This window comes from Pezoporus wallicus, unplaced genomic scaffold, assembly GCF_028554395.1.
Source record: "Pezoporus wallicus isolate ANWC-B61680 ecotype Strahan unplaced genomic scaffold, APGP_CSIRO_Pwel_v1 scaffold_14062, whole genome shotgun sequence".
Lineage (NCBI taxonomy): Eukaryota > Metazoa > Chordata > Aves > Psittaciformes > Psittacidae > Pezoporus > Pezoporus wallicus.
Window position 1 is genome coordinate 334696 of NW_026640917.1, and position 22238 is coordinate 356933.

Below are 22238 nucleotides of genomic sequence, written 5' to 3' on the forward strand. Positions count from 1 at the left end.
GGAAATGTAAATACTTCTGCAAAGATAGGAGCACAAAGACAAAAGATAAGCAAAGGCTGAGATATTGCGGATATGAAAAAGAATCAGGAGGAAGAGGAATGGCAAAGGCTTTGAATACAGCCTGTGTTTTCCCTTGCATTAAAGAAAGTGACATTAAAGCACCAGATAAATAAAACTCTTTACTACTTTGAGACCATATGTTCGCTCTGATCTCTGTAAACCTGTTGACACTGGTGAGGATCAGCTGTTGTGCATGGAGTATATATTGTTCTGAATTGATTACAGCATTTGGGACTCATCCCTGAGTAACTCTTTTCAAGTAGCTGTTATGTACGGGCTGGTTCTGGGGTCGAGGAGAACATGCTGTGTGGTGGGTGGCTGGGCAGGAGGAGCCGGGGGGTCTTTCTGGCCATATGCTCCCCACATTCTAGCACGTTTTTGTTGATGTGTGTCCTCTCACTTGAAATGAGAGTCCTAAAGGCTTTGGGCTTTGTTTATCAAAGCATTTTAGCTTTGTAAAGGTGAGAAGAGAAAGGATTTAAAGAGGCAGTGAGCTAATCTGTGGAGGCTGATCTTTGCCATGGTTGGCTGGAAGTGTTTTTCCACAGTTTAATCCTTCTTTCTTAGCTGTTTCCTTTCCCTGTTCTGTTACTAGGATGATAAATAGTGGTTGTCAGAGCCCGTGTACGCTTTGCTTTGCCTAAAGAAACATGGGCCTGTTCACTGCAAAGGAACATTTTTACTAAGAGTGGCTTAAGAATGGTTTTAATGAACTTCATCAGGCAACTTTGCATAATACTGCCCATTAACTCTTTGTGTTGGAGTAGTCTCTTGGTGTTGCCGGTTGGGAATAGGAGTCTCCTGGCCCCACTGAAGCTTTCGGTGCTTTTCTGTTCGACAGGGAAGTGTCAGCAGAGTATTAGAGGAGGTGCAAGAGCCTGTTTTTATCCTTTACAGACATAGCTGTGCCTTGTGGGCATGTGTTTGTCCTTCCTGTGCTGTAATTCAGCTCCTCAATAAGTAGGTGTTTTCTCAGTCTTGTCATTTGAATTACAGAACATGTATTTTGAATACTGCTGTGAACCCGGGCAGTTTGCGTGTCTGAGCTCTCTGGAGAGGCACAGTGGTCTGCTAGAACCTAGCCTGCTAGAAGAAATGGCCGAGTCTCAGCAGGTTGGATGTTAAAGCACGGCTGACTAATGGCAGCAGATCATTTGGGATTGTGGGAATGAAAATGTTCCTGTGCTGTTTCGGTGTTTAAATCCTTTGTGCTCCTATAATGAGGGCTGCTGTTAGTGGCTTCTGGTGCTTGAATCAATACAAACTGGGTACAATAAATGCATTGCTGTTCCTCTACTGCTCTTCCTCTTCCCTCTCCCCCACTCAATTGCAGCAGTCTGGAGGCCTTTTTTCATGGCCTCATTGTTGTCTCCAAACACATCTCTTGTTGTGGCATGTGTTGTAATCTGGAGGCTGCAATACAGGTATGACTTTGGTATTCATCCCGTTACGTTTCCTTGCATCCTAATCAGATTAGACCAGTCCCCCCTCCCAACAGAAGCTAAAAGGTCCAGTGTATTTTAATGCTGTTCTGATACAAGGCAGATGATACTGATTGTGCTAAAACCTCTCTAAAAATGCTACCTCCCAGTTCCAGTGCTGGAGGTAAAAGGCTTCCAGTATTTACATAATGAATACCTGGAACGCGGGCTTTTCCTATTAGTGAAAAGGGAGGTAGGTAAAGAAAGCAGAGAAATCTGTTTGCTTCTTCCAGATAGGTTCAAAATAAAAGCATGAATGTTTCACCCCTTCTGCAGCACTTATATCTGTGATACAGAAAATACATAGAAAAGTAGGGGAGAAGGCAAAATTATTTGTGTTTTGAAGTAGGAACTTGGTGGAGATGTTGTAGGTGGGTTGTACAGGGGGTCAGTCAGAACCAACCTGTGCCCTTGGGAAGGTGTTGGCTATGAAGTACTCTAAGGAAGGTGGTTGAAGAGCATCTTTTTGCAAGAGACATTTGATTTTCCCTAACCAGTTGCGGTGTTATCAGGGGAGGGGTCTGCACAGGTTGGAGGAAGGGGGGAATAACTTTAGGCTGTTAGGATTTATTGATAAATATAGGAAGTAGTAAACCGTGTTGTTTTGTCAGTGGAAGCATGATTTGCTCACATTTTTTTGGTCTGTATTGGTTTACCAAACCTGCAGCACTTCCTTTGTGCTGCTTAGGAGCGGGGAATCTCTTTTTTACCTTTTTGTGTCCTAAGCTAGTACACATTTATCAGTTTATCCATTTTTCTGTCGGAGCAGACTCTTCTCAGCATGGCACATCCATAGGCATCTGCAGATGCTGAATAGATCCCAGTGCCTGGTGAGGAAGTGTTGTCAAACATAGCAGCTTCACAGCTGGCCATGCCAGCATCATATCATCTATTTGTGAGAGCTAGTGGTTTCCTAAATGCTTGCCTTTGAACCGTGAGTATATTTGCCTAATTTTCAACCAAAGTCATGAGCTTCAGAGGGGGGGAACGTTCCAAAATGCTTGTACACAGCCCTGTAGGATCTCAAAAAGAGATACAGGTGTTTCATAAGTGCAACATAAGGCTGTTTGCTTCAGAAAATGGCTATTGGGCTCTTCACTTTTAACTGTCCTGTCTGAAAGCAGGTGGTGGACCAGTCAAACAGGTTGTACGAGCCTGCAAAGGGGGTTTCATTTCTACAGGCGGATAAATGGCTCTGTCAGGCTGGATCTATGGCAAAAGGGAAGTAGTGCTGGATGTTGTAGTTATTGAATAACCATGAGCCTGCTTCCTTGGTGTGCTAGGTTTTTGTAGATAATTTTGTTTTATGGCTTTCTAAAAGTGATTTACGAGCTTTATGCGCACGCTACCAGTGAAATGCTTTTGATTTGTGTCAAGTGGCAAAGGGCACACCCTGCCTTCAAAACAGGACAAGGAAATTTTAACAAAAGGCTTCTCAAAATTCCTCCTCTTATGAAAAGTGCCAAAAGAACTTTAACCCATTACTTCAGAACAAAAAGAAAACAGCTTCAGCGTTCCTACCAGTGCAGTGGCCTCGCTGCAGACAGGAAGCTGGAGAACAGTAAAAATAAAGCTTAATGTGCTCAGCTTTGGGGCTAGGAGTTAGAGGGGGGGTGTCACTGGATGGAAGGAAGTTTACAGCGGCTGCAAATCAAAGCATAGCCAGAGCTTTGTGGTCCACACTTGCAGTTTACTTCTCTGGCACCAGGAGATTTAAGGGGCAGATTCAGACTGAGCCTCTGAGGTGACTTGCTGAGAGGTCCTGGACCAGGTTAACCATTTCATGCCCAGAGTCACTACTGAATTTTAATCTGTGTAACTACAGTATCTACCAGTTGGAATGGATGTGATCCATCCTTTCTACAGCCTTTATTGGAAGCGAGGCCCTTTAGAGAAGCTTATGGTCTCAGAGAGCAACAAAATATTCACAGACCTTTTCAGTTTTGGTGTTGACATCAAGGGTTTAGTATCAGAAGATGGAATCAGCTAAGAGTAAAGCTTGGCTTGTGCATATAATTGCTGCTCAAGCAGGAGGATGTAAAGTGCTGTTGCAGTATGAAAACACACTGCCTGGACCTATTGCACCTCCAAGCAGCAGGATGTGCAGATCCCAACATGTTATTTGGAAAGGCTTTGAAGTGCAGTGCTGTGGATTCAGTGTGGCTTTCCACTGAAAGTTAGAGGATGTGTAGGTTCAGGTCAATGGAGAGAGATTTTCCTTGGGTTTCTTTTTTTCTTTTCCTCCTTTCTCCCCCCTTCTTTCCCCCTCCTTGATGGTTGTTTGTAGGGAAGAACCTTTTAGTGAGGACCGGATGGATTAAGCTTTGGAGTGTCTTGAGCTGTAATCATTAGCTGAGCAGTGAAGGCAGTAAAGGAAAGAATGTTTATTTGCAGCTTTTTGCTTTGAGACTTTTGTACTGGTTCTTTTAGGAGTGCTGTAATCTTAACTGTTCTCTTGGGGGGGGCTTCTGATGGCCTGAGGCGATACAAAGGGTATTTTAATGATCATGGTACTTGGCCAGGGCTCAGTTCCCAGGGCGGTTGTGATCTCTGACTTGGAGAAAAATCACATTGAAAAATTGTCTTAATTTCACAAAAAGTGGGAACTTTTCAACAGAGGTGCAATAAATATTTGGGAGGGTTTCTGCTTTTAAATCTTTATTAAAAAAAAAAAGGCATCTCTAAGATAAAAGGGAAAGGAATCTGCTGCCCTTCTCCTGCTCTGCAAGCAAACAGGGAAATGCCGAAGCAGAGCTCTGATAATGGGATGCTATAACAGCTTCTGACTAAAGCCTGCTTCTGCTAATATATCCAAGATCAATTTACTCTGTTGCAAATTAGGAAAACCATTTTAGAAACCATTCTTAGGCCACATTTGGATTTCTGTTCATCCTTCATTTAAGTTTATTAGACTTCGAGGGACCCTCTGCAGCTGCTGTTTGAACTTCAGTGTAAGTGCGCACATGCAGAGCTCACTAATGATTCAATTAATGAGAACGGTCATAGAGAAGGGAAAACGACCAGGCAATGGATTTGGCAAGTATTTTTCTTTATCTTCCCATCATCTCAGTAGACACTGAACCCTTTGAAATATGTGGGAATTCTGCAGGATTTCTCCAAGGGGGTTTGAAGACCCTCATGTTGGTAGCATGTTCTTGCTGGTTAATGTGAGTTGGTGTGTATGTGCCTGTGTTTGGCAGCGAGGAGCCAAGACCTTGGCTCCCAGGTGAGCTCAGGGTACTGATTTTGATGTGAACCAGGTGTGCTTACCACAGTTATTATTAGAGGTATAGTTTGTACAAGAAATGGCTTCTTTAGGGCCTTTAGTATCCACCAAGCAGCCAGCAGGAATCAGTGTGGTCTGAAGCTGTTTGACGCTTCAACCTATTTTCAGCTAATCTAATGGCCTGGGCTGGGAGCCTGCAGGGCCTGTTCCCACACAACAATGCAACTACACCAGGAAATCAAGCTGCTGGATATGAATTCTGGAAAAGACTGCTGAGCAGCTGCTTGATGTTGCGCATTGAATGAGGCATGTGGGATGCATTCATGTAAATACTGAGCGTACTGTAAGGCTCTGCGTGGTTCGCAGGAGAGTCTCGTTTGCCACATACTGAGTTTTCATCTTGAAATGCAGAATACAAGCTAATCCCAGGAAATAGCATCTCGGTGTTTGTAATACACCAGTAATACTCAATATTTGCAATGTTGGGAGGGGGGGGAAAAAGGGAAAAGCTTTCTTCCATTCTGCACTGCGAATGCAGAGTGTTGCTGTGGCAGGTGGAGCAAAACCAGTGAGGCGCAGATGATCGCCAACATGCATACAAACTCCAGTGAAAGTGCCCTTGGAAAGTTCAAAAGCCCAGGATATCTTCCCATTCAGCCCCTGCAATATGCATATTGAAAGGGTTTTACAAAACAAGTCATCCTTTTACTGTTGCTTTTAATCTTTCCTCGGTACCCACAGAGTTCCTGTGAGTTCAGAAGTTGTTCCTTCTCTAAATAAGGGATTATGCTTTTCTTAATATTTATTCTTATAGTTCAGTTGCTTCCCAAAGGAGACAGGACCTGGATTTCGGTGGAAACAGAGCAGTGGATATGGCTCGTGAACTTTCTTTCTTAGGAAGACTGGGATGGTTTTAAACAGACAGCTGTCAGTATCCTTGTCCATGTGTTGCTCTTGCAGTGAAAAGCCATGTCTGAGTTTCTGATGAACAATATGTTAACTTCAGGGACTTAGGGTGCTTGCCAAACTTCTTCCCTTTTCCCAAAGTCTGTCTTGTTTTTAGGAGGAGCCGAAAAAGGTGTGTTTCACATACGACCTGTTCTTAAATTTGGAGGGAAATCCACCTGTGAACCACCTTCGCTGTGAGAAGCTGACTTTCAACAACCCCACCAAGGAGTTCAGACGCAAACTCATTAGGGCTGGAGGGGTAAGTGCCAAAGGGACTGGAGGTCTGAGAGGTTCTGCTAAACTGAAAAGAGGGAGACTGAGATGAGCTCTTAGGCAGAAGGTTTTCCCTGTGAGGGTGCTGAGGCGCTCTCACAGGGTGCCCAGAGAAGCTGTGGCTGCCCCATCCCTGGCAGTGTTCAAGGCCAGGTTGGACACAGGGGCTTGGAGCAAGCTGCTCCAGTGGAAGGGGTCCCTGCCCGTGGCAGGGGTTGGAGCTGGATGAGCTTTAAGGTCCCTTCTAACCCAAACCATTCCATGATGCCATGGAATCATGTAGTGATCTTGTTCTGCTCTGGGGTTTCTCTGTAGCTGCAGCCCATCAAGCGACAGTGTTACTCCTGGTTATATGACTACGGCCCTTGAAGGAGAACTCTAAACCATTGCTGGTGTGATTGGTGGCACTTCATGCTTCAATTGAAATGTGACCATTAATATCAAAGCACTAAAACCTCTCCTGGAAATGGAGATCTGTGGATGTTGCACACTGTCCATCAATTACACAGTTATCTGTGACCTTCCTGAGCTGTATCAGTATAGAAAAGCTCAAGTCTTCCTGTCTATTCCTCACTTGATTTTTTTACCACAGGAAAGCTTAATACTAACTGCTTGCTGATCAGTAAATGCCCTCTAAAGCTGAGGTTGGCTGCCTGTGGCTAACAAAGTAAAAATATAAAGAAAAATGTTTGAATATAGATTAGAAATAGGTGTGGAAGGAAAAAAAATAGCTATGCTCTTGAATGCACAATAAGATACAGATTGCTACAGTGGATGAGCTCTGCTTCCAGGAAAGTAATATTCTAAAGAGATGGTACCTAAATAACTACAAGACCTATGCAAATTAGTACAAGCCACAAAGTGCATGAAGGTTTTAAGCAGGCAGGGGATGACATGACTGTGTTCTGGGACTCCCCCATTTATCACAGAGTCATAGAATGGGTTAAGTTTTGTTCAAGGACTTTATTAAAGTTGCAATTCTGGCAGAATTCTCTTCTGGGGAAAACAAAACCAACATGTTTTGGGCTTGGAAAAGTTTGTTGATAGTAATCAGGAATGGCAAGTATTCCAAGCTGATCTGCCTAGCTCTTTCTCAGTGTGCCAGTGCTTTTCTGTCCTGAGCACAAAGAGGAGGGTGGTTATTTTAGCTGTAGCATGGCTAAAACATCACTTGCTTTCTATGGTTTTCATAGTACTAGGGTTTTCATACTTATTATATTCCTTACACATTGAGGTGTTCCATGTGTGATTCACTTTGGATGCCATTCATCTAGTGGGAATTTTGGACAGGATTATTCTGATAGAGTGTAGGGGAGGTAAGAAGGGAAGTTTCATGAGCTGGGTGCTTGGTGCTCAGATCTTGTCAAGGGGGGAGACCCCAAGGCCTGCTTTTTATTTCTGAATGAGTGAAGTCTTGCTCATTCCTTCAGATTTTTCTTGCTACCCTTTTGCAGGATAAGAGCATTTACAGCAGAACACACAGTTCTTGCCCAGAGCTTTATTGCCTGCTTGTGCTCAGAATATTGGCATTCCCTTTGGGAAAGATACTTGATATTACATGTTGCTTTTCTTTTTTCTGTGATTTTAGTGTTCTGTATTTGAGGAGTTGCCTTGAAACCGAACATTACCTAGACAATATCTTTTTATGGCCTTTAAGTAGGGAAAAAAACATTCAAAAGATGAATAATAGTGTGTTAATTGAGCAAGTGACTTAACATCATCCCGTGTTAATAGTCCATGTGACTTCACTCATACATCATTTTTCTTCTCTTTATTACTAGGTAATGGTGATGCCAGAAGGAGCAGAAACTGTTTCAAGGCCAAGTCCTGATTATCCGATGTTACCCACGATACCACTCTCTGCCTTCTCTGATCCCAAGAAGACCAAACCATCCCATGGGTCAAAAGTGAGTGAAGTGTGCTTTTTGTCCTCCTGAGGTGAAGAAGTCTTTCAGGACTGGCTGCTAAGAGCTTGTTTAGCAGCTGTTTCTGGCTACTTCTAATTCTGAAACCTTCCTTGTACTCCATAGGCCACTAGCTAATGGTCTGGAACTTAGCCTCAGTTAGGAGGCCTTTGTATGATTTGCTAGAGTTCTCGCCAGGGAAAACTCAAAAAGAAAATGAAATGTCCAAGGATGGGAATTTTTGAACCATATCTTCCTTCTGATCTGCTCTAGCAGATAAAGTTGAGTAAAGTCCTCTCCGATCATTCTGACTTGCAGCCCTGATGCTGAGGGTGGATTACGGGATCTTTCACTGTCTTGTCAGGAAAAGCTGTACTCCTAAGTCCTTGCATCTCTTAGGACGAAGGCTGAGTAGAGATTTGACGCTTTGTCTGTCATTAGAACTGCTTAGGGTAGTGGTGCAAAGAACATAAAACAGGCTGCACTTGGTTGCACTAGTGATTTGAAGACTTGATGTTTGCATCCAGCAGTATCTAGATCTTGAGACTTCAGAAGAACCTTAAGTTTTCTTTTTTCCACTTATGATGAAGCTATTTTTATATAATTCTACAGGGAAGAAGCAATCCATCAGCAGTGTTTTCATGTGGATTATATACACTTTATCTGCCTGAACAGTCAGATATTAGTTGCAGTTCATTTTGTAGCGTAATTCAGTTATGATAGCCATTTTGTTCAGGGCTCTAAACACTTCTGGTTCTTCAGTCGTGCTTTCTGATGTTGATGTTATGCAAAGGAATAGAGATGACTCACCTGTCAGTGGCCAACTTAATTTTGGTTGGGAATTAAGCGTTAGAAAACACAAAAGACAGAAGAGAAATCGGAGGCTGTGACACAAGCTCTGGTGAAAATTGCCAGTAGCTGAAGAGACAAGAGGCTCCTGGTTCTCTTCCTCCAGGTTGCCCCCAGAGGTGCAGTTGTGTTTGCATCTCAGCACATCCAGTTCATACACCAGTATCTCCCCACAAGACCCACTTCTACAAGTGTGCATGTCGAGTTCACATGCAATTCACAACGGGAAGTACTCCTGTCCCTTCGTGGGTACCTGTGTCTTAGAATGGGTAGGGGCCTGCCTATTGTCTTAAAGCACTTATTAAAGGTGATAAAATGCTGATATCAGAGACTTTGCGCCTCTGATGGTTGTGAGGACATTAAGTATTTTTGCCAGTTGCAGGGAGATTGATGCAGTGAGCTGGGGGCTGTCAACCTAACTTGTATTTGCTGTGAATGGGATTTAACCTTAAAGTATCTCTTTAGTTGCTGTTTTTTTTTCTCTAAAATATGATGTGAAATACAACTTTGGGTAGCACAGCTAGAGTGAGCTTCCTCTTATCTGGGTTCAGATGTTAACCCTGCAGATTAAATCTGAACTAAACATCTGTAAATGTTTATAGACCTCCTTTTACAGGCCATGGGAAGGAACAGGCTTTTGTGAAGCATGTTTCGTCCTGTCCTAGTGTAGATGTTCAAGTGCCTGCTGTCAGTCTCGCCTTTAGGGAAATCTAGATGTTTAGCTCCGGGGTAGATAAGTACGTTGGGCATCTGCTGAGTGGATGTCTTATGTGAAACAAATGCTTCCATGTGATTTATGAGAATGTGTTTGATGCTGTGCTTTATGATGAGCTTCAGTTTCATACCTGGCTTGCATGTTTCTGTTGCTGAATTTTAGGATGCAAACAAGGAAAGTAGCAAGGCATCCAAGCCACACAAAGTAACCAAGGAGCACAGAGAGAGGCCAAGAAAAGACTCTGAAAGCAAAAACTCCTCCAAAGACCTTGAAAGAGAGCAAAACAAGCCTTTGAAGGACTCCTCGAGAAAACCAACTGAGAACAAACTGCCTAAGGAGGAGAAGGTGCCTCCAAAAGCTGCTTTCAAGGAACCAAAACTGGCCGTGAAGGAGACCAAACTGGAGAACACTTCTCCAAAGGGTGGGCCACAGCCGGAATTAAAGTCTTCCAGCAAGAGGCCCTCTAATGTGGAGTCACCAAAGCCTAGTGCCAAAAAACAGAAAAAGAGTAGCTCCAAAGGGGTAAAGAATATCCTAGGGACGTCTCCCAGAACCTCGTCTTCCTCGTATCCAGAGAAGAAACAAACCAAGGAGAAGATAAATGCCAAAGTGGAAAAGGTAAAACCTGAAAGCGAGGCCAAGGAGATCAAAAAGCCTGTGGAAATGGAGGAGTCGAATTCGGAGGATGAAACTTCATTTAAGTCAGAGGTGAGTAGGGATTTGTCCTCTACCAGAGTTCTTAAGCACACTGCTTCAGTCCCTGCATGAGAAAGCGATTCAAAACTACTCCTTCACATGAGGTAGAGAACCTGACTGGCAAATGCGGAGACTGGGTTGTACCTCAGAGCTCCTCTTTGAAAACCTCCTCAGTGTTAATCATTACTACTACCTGCTTTGCCTCCTGTTTCGGATGTGCAGCTCTGTTTAGCTTTATCTGCAGGCAGAGTTATCTAAAAGTCAGAGTTTAAGGTTATGGCCTCTCGTTCATCCCGTGCGGTGACATTTATAGAGGTCGAGTAAGCACAGATACACTTCTGCCTGCTCATGGTGGTTTTGAACATGATCTTAATTCAGAAGAGGAGGAAATAATTTCAGTTTTGTTTCTGAGAAACAAACCAATATGAAAATATAAATAAACCCCCTACTCCTGACATGGCCCATGAGAAATGTGCGACTGGCTGAAGCTCCGAGTCCAGCCACATGCCATGAAACTGAAGTTGTGCTGTAAAACCTAAACCAATTTATGTTATTGTGCTGCTATTTTTAAAAGCTGTCTAAATATTTTTTCCTTTTTCCAGCTAAGGACATTCCTCATCCTCTGTCTTCTAAAAATCATTTCCCAAAAGAAGGCAAAAAGGAAAAAAGTAGGAGGGGAAAGACACAGCTTAAATCCAAACTGTCACTACTTTTTGCTCGCGTGTTTTGTATTTGTGACACAGCCATCTATCTTCTAATAGGATTCACAGGATAATGGCACAGGAATTTTTGAACTGCTTTCTCCTGACTGCTTTTAGAAAGATTCCTTTAACTTGGATAAATCTTTTAGGGACACTTTGTGCTAGGATTTACTCAGCACCATGATACAGTAAGAATTGATGTCTTTATTTCAGAAAGGAGTTTTTGGCAGAAGAGCTTATTGGGGAAGTGTTAATTGAAGTTACTCTGCAAAGAGGTTTTTTCCAGCTTGATTAAACGTGTGGCTTTTGCCTTAAAGACAGTCAGCAGCTCCTCTCCGCTTTCACCCTTATACCTGGAATGTGTCAGTGTGTAGCAAGCCCGTTGTTTCTGTACCAGATCCATGGCCCTCACTGTGAGCTTGTGCTCTGCTGAGCTATGTCAAGCCCCAGGTGTCTTGTACTTCATTATTTCTTAGGTGTTACCCATCCCCTTGGGAGCTGCCAGGCAGCTGTAAGCTGATAGCAGCATTTAGACTGTTCTGTGAAACCACAAACTGGAGGAGTGGGTCCACAGCGGCTGCTGCAGCCCTGTCCTACCCCCACCAAGCTTTTATGCTTCTGTGTCCTCTCCTGCACCAGCTCTTACTGGATGCTTGACAAGAGGTATTTGAGTGCTGGCCCAGAGGAGGGTAGGAATATTCAGTGTGATGGAGAGGGAACGTGGCAGCTGCCAGTCAGATCGGCTTAGGTTTCTGTGGAACTTGAAGCTTAAGGGTATAACTGCATAATGCATTGGCGTCAGCAGGGAAGACTGAGTTCCTTTTCCACCCTGGGGGGTTCTTTTTGCTCCCAGTGCTGCAGTTTGCTGCTCCAGTGACTGCACTGTACAGCTGGTGGAGGATCTGTGTGGTAAAGCCACATCACTAAAGCGAAGGAGCAGCTGGAGGTGGACCGGAGCCCGGAAACTCTTAAATCAGCTTTGCTGCTGCAGCCAGCGTATTGTGCAACATGCTCTGAGGCTGCAGCTCCACGTTCAAAGTTGACATCTTTGCAGGCTGCTGTTGAAAGGAACAGTCTTGCTCTCATTTGTGCTGCTGGCACGAGAGCTTGTGTGACTTTGCAGTGGGCTGGAGGAGTTTCTCCTTCCATTTCAGCTCCTGCTGGAAGTTAGTTGTCCTTTTTTTTTCCCCCTCCTTCCCCCCATCAAGTCCAGTTCCCTGAGCTGGCCTCATGCTTGGCTGCCTAAATGCTGGTGCTGACAAAAGGGAGAGGCTGAGATGTGAGGATGGGGCTGCTTTTTTCCATTGTCGGCTTGTGCTTTTGTCATAGCCCGGTGACAGTAACTGCAGCCTGAGCAGCAGAGTGTGTCCAGCTGGAATAGCTGGTAGGGTTAATGGCAAAAGGAGAGATGAGGGTCTGTACAGTCATTTTAAGGGAATACCTGCGAGATGATCAGGAGTGGAGGATGTTTGGGTTAAATCTGGGGGTAAGACACAAGAGCTGTTCTCCCTTACCTTGAAAATACAGCTCTACTTTTCATGTTGTAACTTCTCTAAACAGACAGGGCTGCTGCAACGTGTCGATGGATCAGATTTTGGAACTGCTGAATTATTTTCCTTGGCTACTGAGTAATTCCCCTTTGTAATACCCCTTTTTGACATGTTTCCCCAGCTGCTTACAGTGGAATAAATGAAACTCTCCGCAATCTTTACAGTTAGGAAAGGGTAGTATTGGCATGAAAGTCCTGCTGCCACTTCCACTTAATGCCCAAAGCTGCTGATGTGCCTCTGTCTCTCAGTTTATGTTTTTATAGTATTAACACTTTCTGTAGTAAAGTTCACTGCTCAACAGGAATGTGTGATTTTTGTAGCATCAGGATTTGATAGGTGGATACCCAGGAATGGTGCAATGAAATCGAAATGCCACATTTTGAGGGAATTACTTGGAAAAAAGGCAGGGTAATTTTACAGTACTTTGAGAAGCTTCAAACCAGATCCTACTGAGTAACAACAAAACCTTCTTAAGGTTATTGTAATAGGCACTGCTGTTGAGGATGAAATAGTTGCCTGAGCCTTCGCTGCCACCTCGTGGCCCATCAGGCTGAAGCAGTGATTGCTGGATGGTATGTGGGCTTATGTTAAAACCTTATAAAGTGCTAAAGCTTTGTTTTGGATGCTGCTGTTAACTGTAGCTGATGATGTCTTTTCACCCATTCCGACTGCACAGTGTGCTCCTGGCATTGCTGGTGAGCACTGAGCATCCACAGAGTTGGTTCCACTGGAGGTCAGCAGGTTTCTGTTATGTTTGCACACTAAACTGGGACTACCACAGTGGATCCCTCAGATTGGTGTAGAAACAGCTGTTTTGAGGGTATAGTAATGCATTAGAACTCATTTTGGAGCCAAGTGAGCTAGTTAGGATAGGTGTCCTTTGTGTTTTCATGATCAGTACAGGGTGTTCAGAGGGAATGTTGGTGGGTTGTAGCAAACACACTTTTTAAGAGGGCTGTAGTAATTGTTCTAGGCTCTATGCTGGGCACCTTTACATTGGAAAGTGAGCTGTGTTTCCCCATTTGGTGGGACCTGTTGATGCTGCTGAGCTACACTGTGCTGAAGTTTCCATAACTGCTGTTTTTATTCATCTTGTGTTTTGTGTGTTTTCTGTAATTCCAAGGGCTGCATTCAGTGATGTACGATGTAGACCACGTGCTTCAGTCTCACTGTGTTTTGTGTCATGCACTGCTTTTCTGGATTAGAAAGGTTAAGATTCTTTCTCTTTTGTTTCCCTTCTATGGGGGGTTAAGTCTGTCCAGTCCAGCCCTTCCAACTCCAGCTCCAGCTCCGACTCCAGCTCTGACTCTGATTTCGAGCCATCTCAGAACCACAGTCAAGGTATGTTGCAAGAAATCAAGTTTGTTAAACTCTTCCTTGCGTAACCTTAAAAGGCTCATGAGAATTTAAACCATTTTCTTAGCACTTTATGTGTAAGACTAATATGGTTTCTTGTGTGGAACCATGTGTTGAAGCTGTGATGTTTCACCCGGAACAGGCGATAACGTCCTGGCGTAATCATGAACAAGGATTTTTCTTCTTTTGGCAGTTAGTTTATGAGGAGGGTGTCTCTCTGGATTTGGTTCTTTCCCTGTTGACTTTGGCTTCTGCCTCAGTTTATAAATGTGTTGGCTGCTGCTTGATCTATAGTGCCACCAGAATAGTTCTCCTCCAGTCTCTCATATGGTTTATTAAAAATTAGAAATGTGACATGCATCACTTTGCCAATACATTACAAAACCCTCCACTGAGAGTCCCAAGAGATACGCTGTGGTACCAGTAAATGTTCTAACCTTAGCAAATGCTGTGTTGCTGCAAATGCTGTCTCCTGAGTGACTTTTACAATAGCCCCCAAGCACATGAAAAATGCGTCCTTTTGTTCTCATTTCAGAGAGAGGATTTGGGGGAGGTTGGGGTGGCTTCACAGCAGTAGTAAAGTTTGTCAACTTTGTTTTAGTTTTGAGACTGGAATATAGTCTCTTAGCAGTGTTTTTGTGCAAAATGGGAATACCAGTGACACCTTACTGGGAAATCTTGATGTATCTTCATAACAACTAATGCAGTTGAGATCAGCTCAGATGAAGTTCGCTCTGTGTGTCCTCATGAATTGCTTTCTCCCCTCTGATCCCAGGCCCATTGCGCTCCATGGTGGAAGATCTGCAGTCAGAGGAGTCAGATGATGATGACAGCTCCTCCGGAGAAGAGGCAGCAGTCAAAGCAAATCCAGTCAGCCGGGATTCCAGGTGGTAACAACTCAGGAAGAAAAAGATGCTTGTTTGTCTTCTTTCCCCTCCGTGTTTGGTATTTTTGTGTGCCCTCCATTTGGAGGGAGGAATCAAAGTGATGTGTTAAAGTGGGAGAGGAGGAGAGAAGGGGCAGATGTGTGGAGGACTTGGCACGGGGTGGGGACAGAGAGCGGATGAAAACAGCAGGGTGAGGACAGAATTGGATGAGGAGGGATCACTGGGACTCAAAGAGAGGAAGGCCCTGGGAAGGGATCTGTGAGCTGGCAGGTGTTAGCAACTGAGCCCCTTAAAACAGTCACCTAATTGTCATCTTCAGATCTCTGCAGAGCGGGATGGTGTGTGCCACCTTTGATCTGCAGAGCTGAGAGGAGTGGTGTGGAGGCTGTCAGCATGTGAGCTCTGCTCACTGCACAGGGCTGGTACGAAACGGAGACATTCTGGTCTTTGCTGATGGTTGGTTACTTGACTCCTACAGGACTTGGTTTACAGCCATTTCCTGCTTTAGGCAATGGAAATAGTTGAATTTCATCTTTTTCCCCCCAGGAAACACTGTTGTAGACAAAACCCAGAGTGTCAAGCTGGATATTTGAAACCAAATGCTTGTCCCAGGCAGCAACTGCAAATTTCAAGTGATGCTTTCGTTCACCAGCTCCCCCCTCCAAAATCCATTGTTGCACTCTTGTTATCAACTGAACAGGAGAGACTTTGGAGGATGTTTTTAGGTACCAAGCAGCTTGTCAGGCTCACTAGAAGTTAGGATACCTGCTATAATCCAGCTGTAAGGGCACGAGAAGAATGAGAATAAATAGGGGATCTCAAAGGTCACACCAGAAACAGTAAATGTGTTGTTTGCCCGTGGTTTCAGTGGAGGTGTTGGCAGGGTCTGCCCAGGGAATGGAAGATGGCAAAGGTGGTATCAGCTGGGGGAAAAAGGGGTTCTTGGAAATCAGACTGACCATTTATCCTAGAGAATTTGCTATTCTAATAAAGAGAATTTCACTAAACTCTGTGGTTTAGCTGACAGCTGAGTTAGATCCCCACTCCCTGGTGATGCTGATTCTCTGCTGCTTGTCTTTCAGACTGAGCCTTAGTGACAGCGACAGTGATAACAGTGCAGATTCCTGCCTGCCGAGTCGAGAGCCACCTCCTGGTCAGAAACTGCCCCCTGCAAATAATAAGGTACAGCAGCATCCTGGGTTGCCATACAGGGCTGCTTCCCACCACTTTGGGTTCCTGCATTGTGTTCAGTCCGTGGTGGCACCAAATCTATTTCACTCTTTATCAGACCCATAGTTCCTGTCTCTGTAGTGCTGTGTGCCCGAACCATTAACCCACTTGTCAGCACTAATTTTCGTCCCTAATGTTGATTTCTTTTGCCTTTAGGCATCTGGAAGAAAAAGCCCAGAGTCTTGTAACAAGCCAGAGAAGATCCTGAAGAAGGGCACATACGATAAGGTATGTTTGAGGGTTTGTGTCTTGTGGAGCTGTTGGATGCTTGCTCACATTTGTGTGTAGAGAACAGTTTGTGTCAGCTGAGCCTGTTCACGTGGTTCTGTCTGGGCAGGTTGAAAGTTTGAGTATAATGAAAAGCAGTTGTTGAAAAGCCAGGCTTTGGAGAGTGATGCTGCTGAGGTTGTGTATGTTAAATAGATGTACCCCCAGAGTGTTTCCATATGCAAATGTTTGAATTGCTTTAGTGGTTTGCCCGTTGTCTGAACCAGTGGTCTGGCCACTGTTGCAGTGGTGAGGCCTCTTCATTCAAAGTCCGTGTTCATCTGTCTTTGATCTGACAAATGAAAGGTTGTTTGATGCTCTGCTTTGCTGGTTGAGTTGAAACCTTGTTTGTTCAGTGCAATGCCCTTCTTTGTAGCCTCTGAGGGAAGCAGAGCAGTGTGTGTGCTCCCAAAGCATGGCTGAGTGGCAGGCAAATCACCAGCCCACAAGCTGTCCAGAGGCTTCTTCCACTGTGTTCTTTCTCATAAAGAAATCAATCAAATGGGAGCTTAATACTTTTCCTTAGTCTGAACATTGAGATCCTTGCAGTAACCAGGGGATCAGACTGTAGCTCTTGTGTGTGTTAACACTTTGAACAGGGGAACACGGCACAAGTTCATCGCTTAATTTAAGGTGTAAGTTGGGATCCTAAAGATACTTGCACCCGAGTCTCCTGCCAGCCACAAAACCTGATGTTACCCACAGCGTGGGTGGCTTATCTAGGGCAAGGTCTGTAGGTGATAGTGTCTTTTATTAGATTGCTTAATGCACATGGTAGAGGACACCCTTGAGACACACTGAAGAAAGTGCCTGAAACACCATCCGCTTGTCCAGAGGTTTCACAGAAGGCAGTAGCTGTCCCAGCAGCATGGCGTTCAGTGAGGGTGTTTGGTGCTTTTTTCTGTGTCAGTGTGCTGGGGAGGGGGATGGTTCACACATTTTTGGGGGGAGGGAAGCGAGTTTGGGATTACTGTACTTTTTTCCCGTGGTACAATTACTTAAATGAGTTCAGTTTTGCTGATACAGACATGAACAACTCTGAGGCAGCTTTACAGATTAAGGCTCCATCCCCTGTGAGCAATAGTGCACTGGCAGAAACGTGCCTGGTTGGCTGCCTAAATTAAAATAAATAAGAACACCCCAATACCCTTATATGAGAGCAGTTACTGTGCTGAGCTTGTAACCAGCCCTGCAGTTCCCCCTGTGCAAGGAAAACTACCCATGAGTACGGCACACTCAGAGTCTTTCCTTCCCTAAACACAACTCATTGCTCAGCAGGTTGCTGGGAACTGATGCAGGTATTTTCAGGTAATGAGTAATTTATTAGTGCAACCTGCTGAGGAGGAACTTGCACTGAAGTTCACCAGGGTGAACTTCACCTCGCTGAGGTTCTCTGAGCTCAAAGGTTCTAACCACTTCTTAAAGCTGGTTATAAGCATTTGGTTAATGGTGACATTGAATACTCTTTCTGGTGGTCTTCAGACCATCTGTATTTCATAGAATCCCAGCCTGGTTTGGGTTGGAAGAGGCCTTAAAGCTCATCCAGCTCCAACCCCTGCCACAGGCAGGGACCCCTTCCACTGGAGCAGCTTGCTCCAAGCCCCTGTGTCCAACCTGGCCTTGAGCACTGCCAGGGATGGGGCAGCCACAGCTTCTCTGGGCACCCTGTGCGAATGTCCCACCACCCTCAGTGAAGAACTTCTTCCTAATGTCTAATCTGAATCTGCCCTCAGCTTGTGAAGTCTTTATGGGAGTTTATGTGAAACCCTCCAGTACTTGATAAGGATGGAGGAGGCAGTAAAAAATGTGGGAAAAAATTGGGAATAGGAGCATGTATGAAAGGGCCTCGAGTTTTTCTGCTCCTCACTAGAAGAGTCACTTTGGCAGTCACTCAAACATACCACATATGTCACTGTTTCTGTTCCTGCCTCCTTTACAGGCCTACACTGATGAATTAGTGGAGCTTCACAGGCGACTAATGGCACTACGAGAGCGCAATGTGCTACAGCAGGTAGAGATCATTTGTCAGCTCTGGCAGGCTGTTGTACTCTAACCTTTGTGTCCAAGGGTCTCAGCTGGACCCCTGTGATGCTTGACCTTTCACTTGCCTCTCCTTCAGGAGAGGGTCTGCTTCTTATTGAAAGCAAAGATACGTAGAAAAAAACCCACTACATCAGATGTGCATGCCATGGTTTTGTTGGAGAAGATGCGCAAGTGTGGTTTGTGCATCTCTGCCATCCCAGGAGCAGTCCCAAAGCTGGGTTCTCTCTGCCTAATTTAAAAGGGAAGAAGCGTGCCCATGTCCCTTCCTGGACTGAGCTAGTGCAGGAGGCTTGCTTTGCTGGGAGAGGATTCCCTTCATGTTGTGAGACTTTCTCCTCTCTGAGGCTGTTCTAGAGGGGTGAGGGAAAGATGGGGCGGATTGCTCCGTGTCTGCTCTAAGTAATCTTCATAGCTCCCTGTCTACATCCTTGCTTGTCTCCTTTGTGCACAGATTGTAAATCTCATTGAAGAAACCGGGCATTTTAACGTTACCAACACAACCTTTGACTTTGACCTCTTCTCCTTGGATGAGACGACCGTCCGCAAGCTGCAGAGCTACTTGGAAGCGGTAGCGACATGACGCTTGGCCTTGGCAGCAGCTGCTTTTGAAACCAGAGATCCCCTTGATTGGTACCAGGAAACGAACCCATGGAACTAGGCCTTCTTATTCTCCTGATTCACCCGAAGCACTGCCTTAGAGAACAGCCATGCTCTATGAATGCACAGCCAGCTGCACTTTCTTGTAGGCTTCAAACAAGCACCCGTATTGCTGAGTCTGTCCTCCCTGGCTTCCTACGTACGCTTGGGCGCAGATCCTGAGTAGAGCAGAAGATGTGCTGCACTTAACCTCCCGGCGCGACGTTTCTCGTTCTGCTTCAAGCACCTGTGTTTGAAGAGCACGTTTTCAGGCGTCTCTGAGGTCTGAAGAAGTGCGGATGATGTTTTCTTCACCAAATCTAGGGACCATCTGCCTGCGGAGAGCTCCAGCGAGTCCCGTTGCCCGCAGCTCTGCGAGGAAGCGTTGATGCTGTGTAAGTAAGATTGGCTTTTACAAAGCTTAACCCGAGAGCCTGACGCCAGAGGTGGGTCCCGCTGCTCTGCTGCAGAGGAGATGGACAGATCCCAGTTGTGATCACTTACAAGCTCGTTCTGGCGCGGCTCGGTGCAGAGCACTGCTGTAACGTGGCTCCTGATCTCTCCAGGGCATCGTGCCACGGGCAGGACCTTCAGCTTCCTGCAGAGACAGTTCGTGCTCTTTGAAGAGGCCTCTAGAATCTGCTGTCTCCCGCTGGGGTTTGGAGGTGTCTTGTTTTGTTGATCTGAGCTCCTAAAACAAAGTCTCACTCCTTTCAGTCTGCTTTAACTGTAATAGGACTACAAAACTGTAAGCTGTATATTTTATATATATATTATATATATGTATGTACTGTATGTATAAGAAGGGCCTAGTTGGGTCTTATGATCTTAAGGGTGTGTTTTTCTGTTCTCTTTTCTAAAGGCTCTGGCAGGGGAAGGGCGCTTAAGAACCTTTGACTTGTTTGTTAAAATGCCTCTTGTGGACAATTTCTAGTGTGTGGAAGCCCAGCAGCGATCTTGGAAGCGTTCAGTGCTTCGGAAGGGGCTCACCTCTCGTCTCCTCACTTGTCAGTGTTGATGCTAACTTTGCCAAAAGACGTGATTGGTTTTGTTCTTATGTTCTCAAAGAGGAATCTCCTACAGTGGCCCCTATAGTAGTGGCTGTACTTTGGGAAAACCAAAACAAGGGAGAGTTTTATCTTTGGACACAGCTGGAAAACGCTGACGTAGGAAATGGGTGAAGTTGGGTTTGTTTCCTCCTCCCTCTCCCGCCCTGCTGCCTGTTCAAGAACCAGTAAACACTAATCCCAGCCCTCTCCTATGTTTCTAGTTAAACTAGTGTTGGCTTCCAAGTGTTGTCTAGGTGGGTGTGTGGAAAGTCCTGGAGCTCTCATTGAACCTCTGCTGCATTCCTGCTCCCAAAACTCAGTATTTTCTTGAAGAATTGCTCAGTTTTCCCCATCAGTGTCAAAGCTGTTGCCAAATGTGAGCTGGGCTGCGGGTGTGAGGAGGAGCGCGGCGTTCCCAAGCATCCCTCTGCTCTGAGGGGTCCCCCCAGCTCTGTGACAGCCCCACTTGGGAGCTGGGGGGGGGGGGGGGGGCTGGCTGCATCATGCCGGGGTCTGCTGTGTCCCTTCTCCACTCTAAAATCCAGTCCCTTGTTTTGGGTTCCCCCTTTCTTTATCATGGAAATGTTGCAACTAATCAACTGAAGTGGCAATATGATGATAAGCTTGTTTGAGTTGGGTCATGTTGACCCGATTCCCATTAATTTTGTCCTTGTACCATCTTTCATGTGTTGTGTGTGTGTGTGTGTGTATATATATATATGCATATATATATATATATATATATATAAAAGAATCAAGCTCATGCCAGGCGCAAACCCTGTCACGACAGTGATCTCAGCTGTTTCCTTTCCTGATGGACAATGCCAAGCCTGGAGCGAGCCCCTGCGTGCCAGCTGGGAAGGCAGGAGGAGGAGCTGCGGTCCCGGCTCGGTGGCACCGGGACGCGCCGCGGTGCAGGACGGCAGAGGGTCCCCGCTCACCAGGGGCTGTGTTCGGTGCCATGGGGATGTGTGAACCGCTCCCATAGGGTCTGTGGTGTGGAGGAGGCGAGCCCTCGGCGGTCGCTATGGACCCAGCAGGGCCTCCTGCCCGCTGCCCCTGGGGAAGGGGACAGCGGCATCACCCCTGTCCCCGAGGTGCAGCGGTGGTGGCCGGCCTGAGCCTGAGCTCCCGAGGTCTTTCCCTTGCTCTCTGTGCCCAGGGACCGTGCCCTGTGGCTCCTGGCAGCACTTCTGGGCCTCTCGGTGGCCTCTGGGGTTACCCGTGCGGGTGTGGAGGTGCTCCCAGCCCGTCCATGAACACGCATGGGAGGGTGTTCCTGAACGGGGCTGGAAGCGCCCGGGGCTCCTGCTCTGGCATCGTCCTGCCCTGGAAGCGACTTTAGTTGTGAAGTCCGATGAGCGGCGATAGGAATCCTGTTTGGTTTTTATAAGAAGTATTTTACACATGGATTTTTTTAGACTGTTTATAATCTCCTTGAAAACCTGAAATAGGTTTGTTCCCCCCCCCCCCCCCCCCAGCAATAGTTCTTTTCCATTGTGTGCACATGCTGATTTGTTACTAAAAAGGTTTCTTGCAAGTACTTAGTTGTTCTACAGAGTTGTTGTTTTTTGGGGTATGTGGTAGCGTCGGGGACCACAGGAGGAAATGACTCTGCAGCCAAGGATCGGTCACATTCGGGCCTCATCTTGTGTCCCCTTCTAGTTGGGTCTGAGCGAGTTCCCTGTGTAGGTTCTCTGTAGGCTGGCTGGCCGCTGTTCTGAACATGCCGTGTACAGGTATTTGTGGATAAAGTGTTTGTTCTTGTGTCACTCTTGAGAGCATGGATGGAGTATTGTACTATAGGAAGGAGGTGGCGGTGCTGCCCTCAGCATTGCTTCAGGTCTTCGAGGATGTTGTAGTAGCGTTGTTAAAATGGGGAAAAAAAAAAAAAAGGCAAAAAAAAAGAAAAAAGAGGAAAAAAAAAAAAAGGACAAAAATAGCCAAAATTGACTTGTAGCCATAATGGTTTTCCAAGGAAAATGAACTCTGTTACTTCCCGGTGCCCTTCGTCTCGGTACTGACGGCACGAGCTGGTGCCGGTTGGCTGAAGGCTTTCAGAGGAGTGTGAGTGGTGGTGGAGCTGAGGTCAGGATGCGGCTCTTCAGCTCTCCCTTGGTGTTGAAGGGGCAGAAGAGGGGGTCAGGGCATGTTCCTGGTGTCTTGCTGTGTCTTGAGCCGCGAAGCTTTGCTTACTGACGTGATGGATTGCAGCGGTGCCCATGGATCCATGGAAGTGCAATCAGTGCTTTGGCCACCAGTTCTTCCGTTGCTGCTCGCGGTGGTAGCATCAGGACCAGCCCAAGCGATGGATGCAACGATCCCGAAGCGGTTTTCGGCCCATCTTGAACGGATTTGATGGCAGGA

The 22238-nt window shown here is 45.8% G+C and overlaps 2 protein-coding genes across 3 annotated transcripts in view; one reads left to right on the forward strand and one right to left on the reverse strand.

The window, feature by feature from the left end:
* MLLT1 (MLLT1 super elongation complex subunit) overlaps positions 1–19654 on the forward strand; it is a 29062-nt gene extending 9408 nt beyond the window's left edge. Inside the window, exons 4-12 of one of the 2 annotated variants that reach the window (XM_057421235.1) lie at positions 5831–5974; positions 7770–7895; positions 9619–10164; positions 13657–13744; positions 14535–14646; positions 15729–15828; positions 16033–16104; positions 18083–18154; positions 18638–19654. In XM_057421235.1, coding sequence (XP_057277218.1) covers positions 5831–5974; positions 7770–7895; positions 9619–10164; positions 13657–13744; positions 14535–14646; positions 15729–15828; positions 16033–16104; positions 18083–18154; positions 18638–18766 — 1389 coding nt within the window. In that variant the 3' untranslated portion in view covers positions 18767–19654. The remainder of the gene's footprint in view (positions 1–5830; positions 5975–7769; positions 7896–9618; positions 10165–13656; positions 13745–14534; positions 14647–15728; positions 15829–16032; positions 16105–18082; positions 18155–18637) is intronic. The other variant, XM_057421236.1, reaches the window with a different exon arrangement.
* LOC130605615 (acidic leucine-rich nuclear phosphoprotein 32 family member B) overlaps positions 1–22238 on the reverse strand; it is a 97002-nt gene that overhangs the window by 49109 nt on the left and 25655 nt on the right. The window lies entirely within an intron of this gene.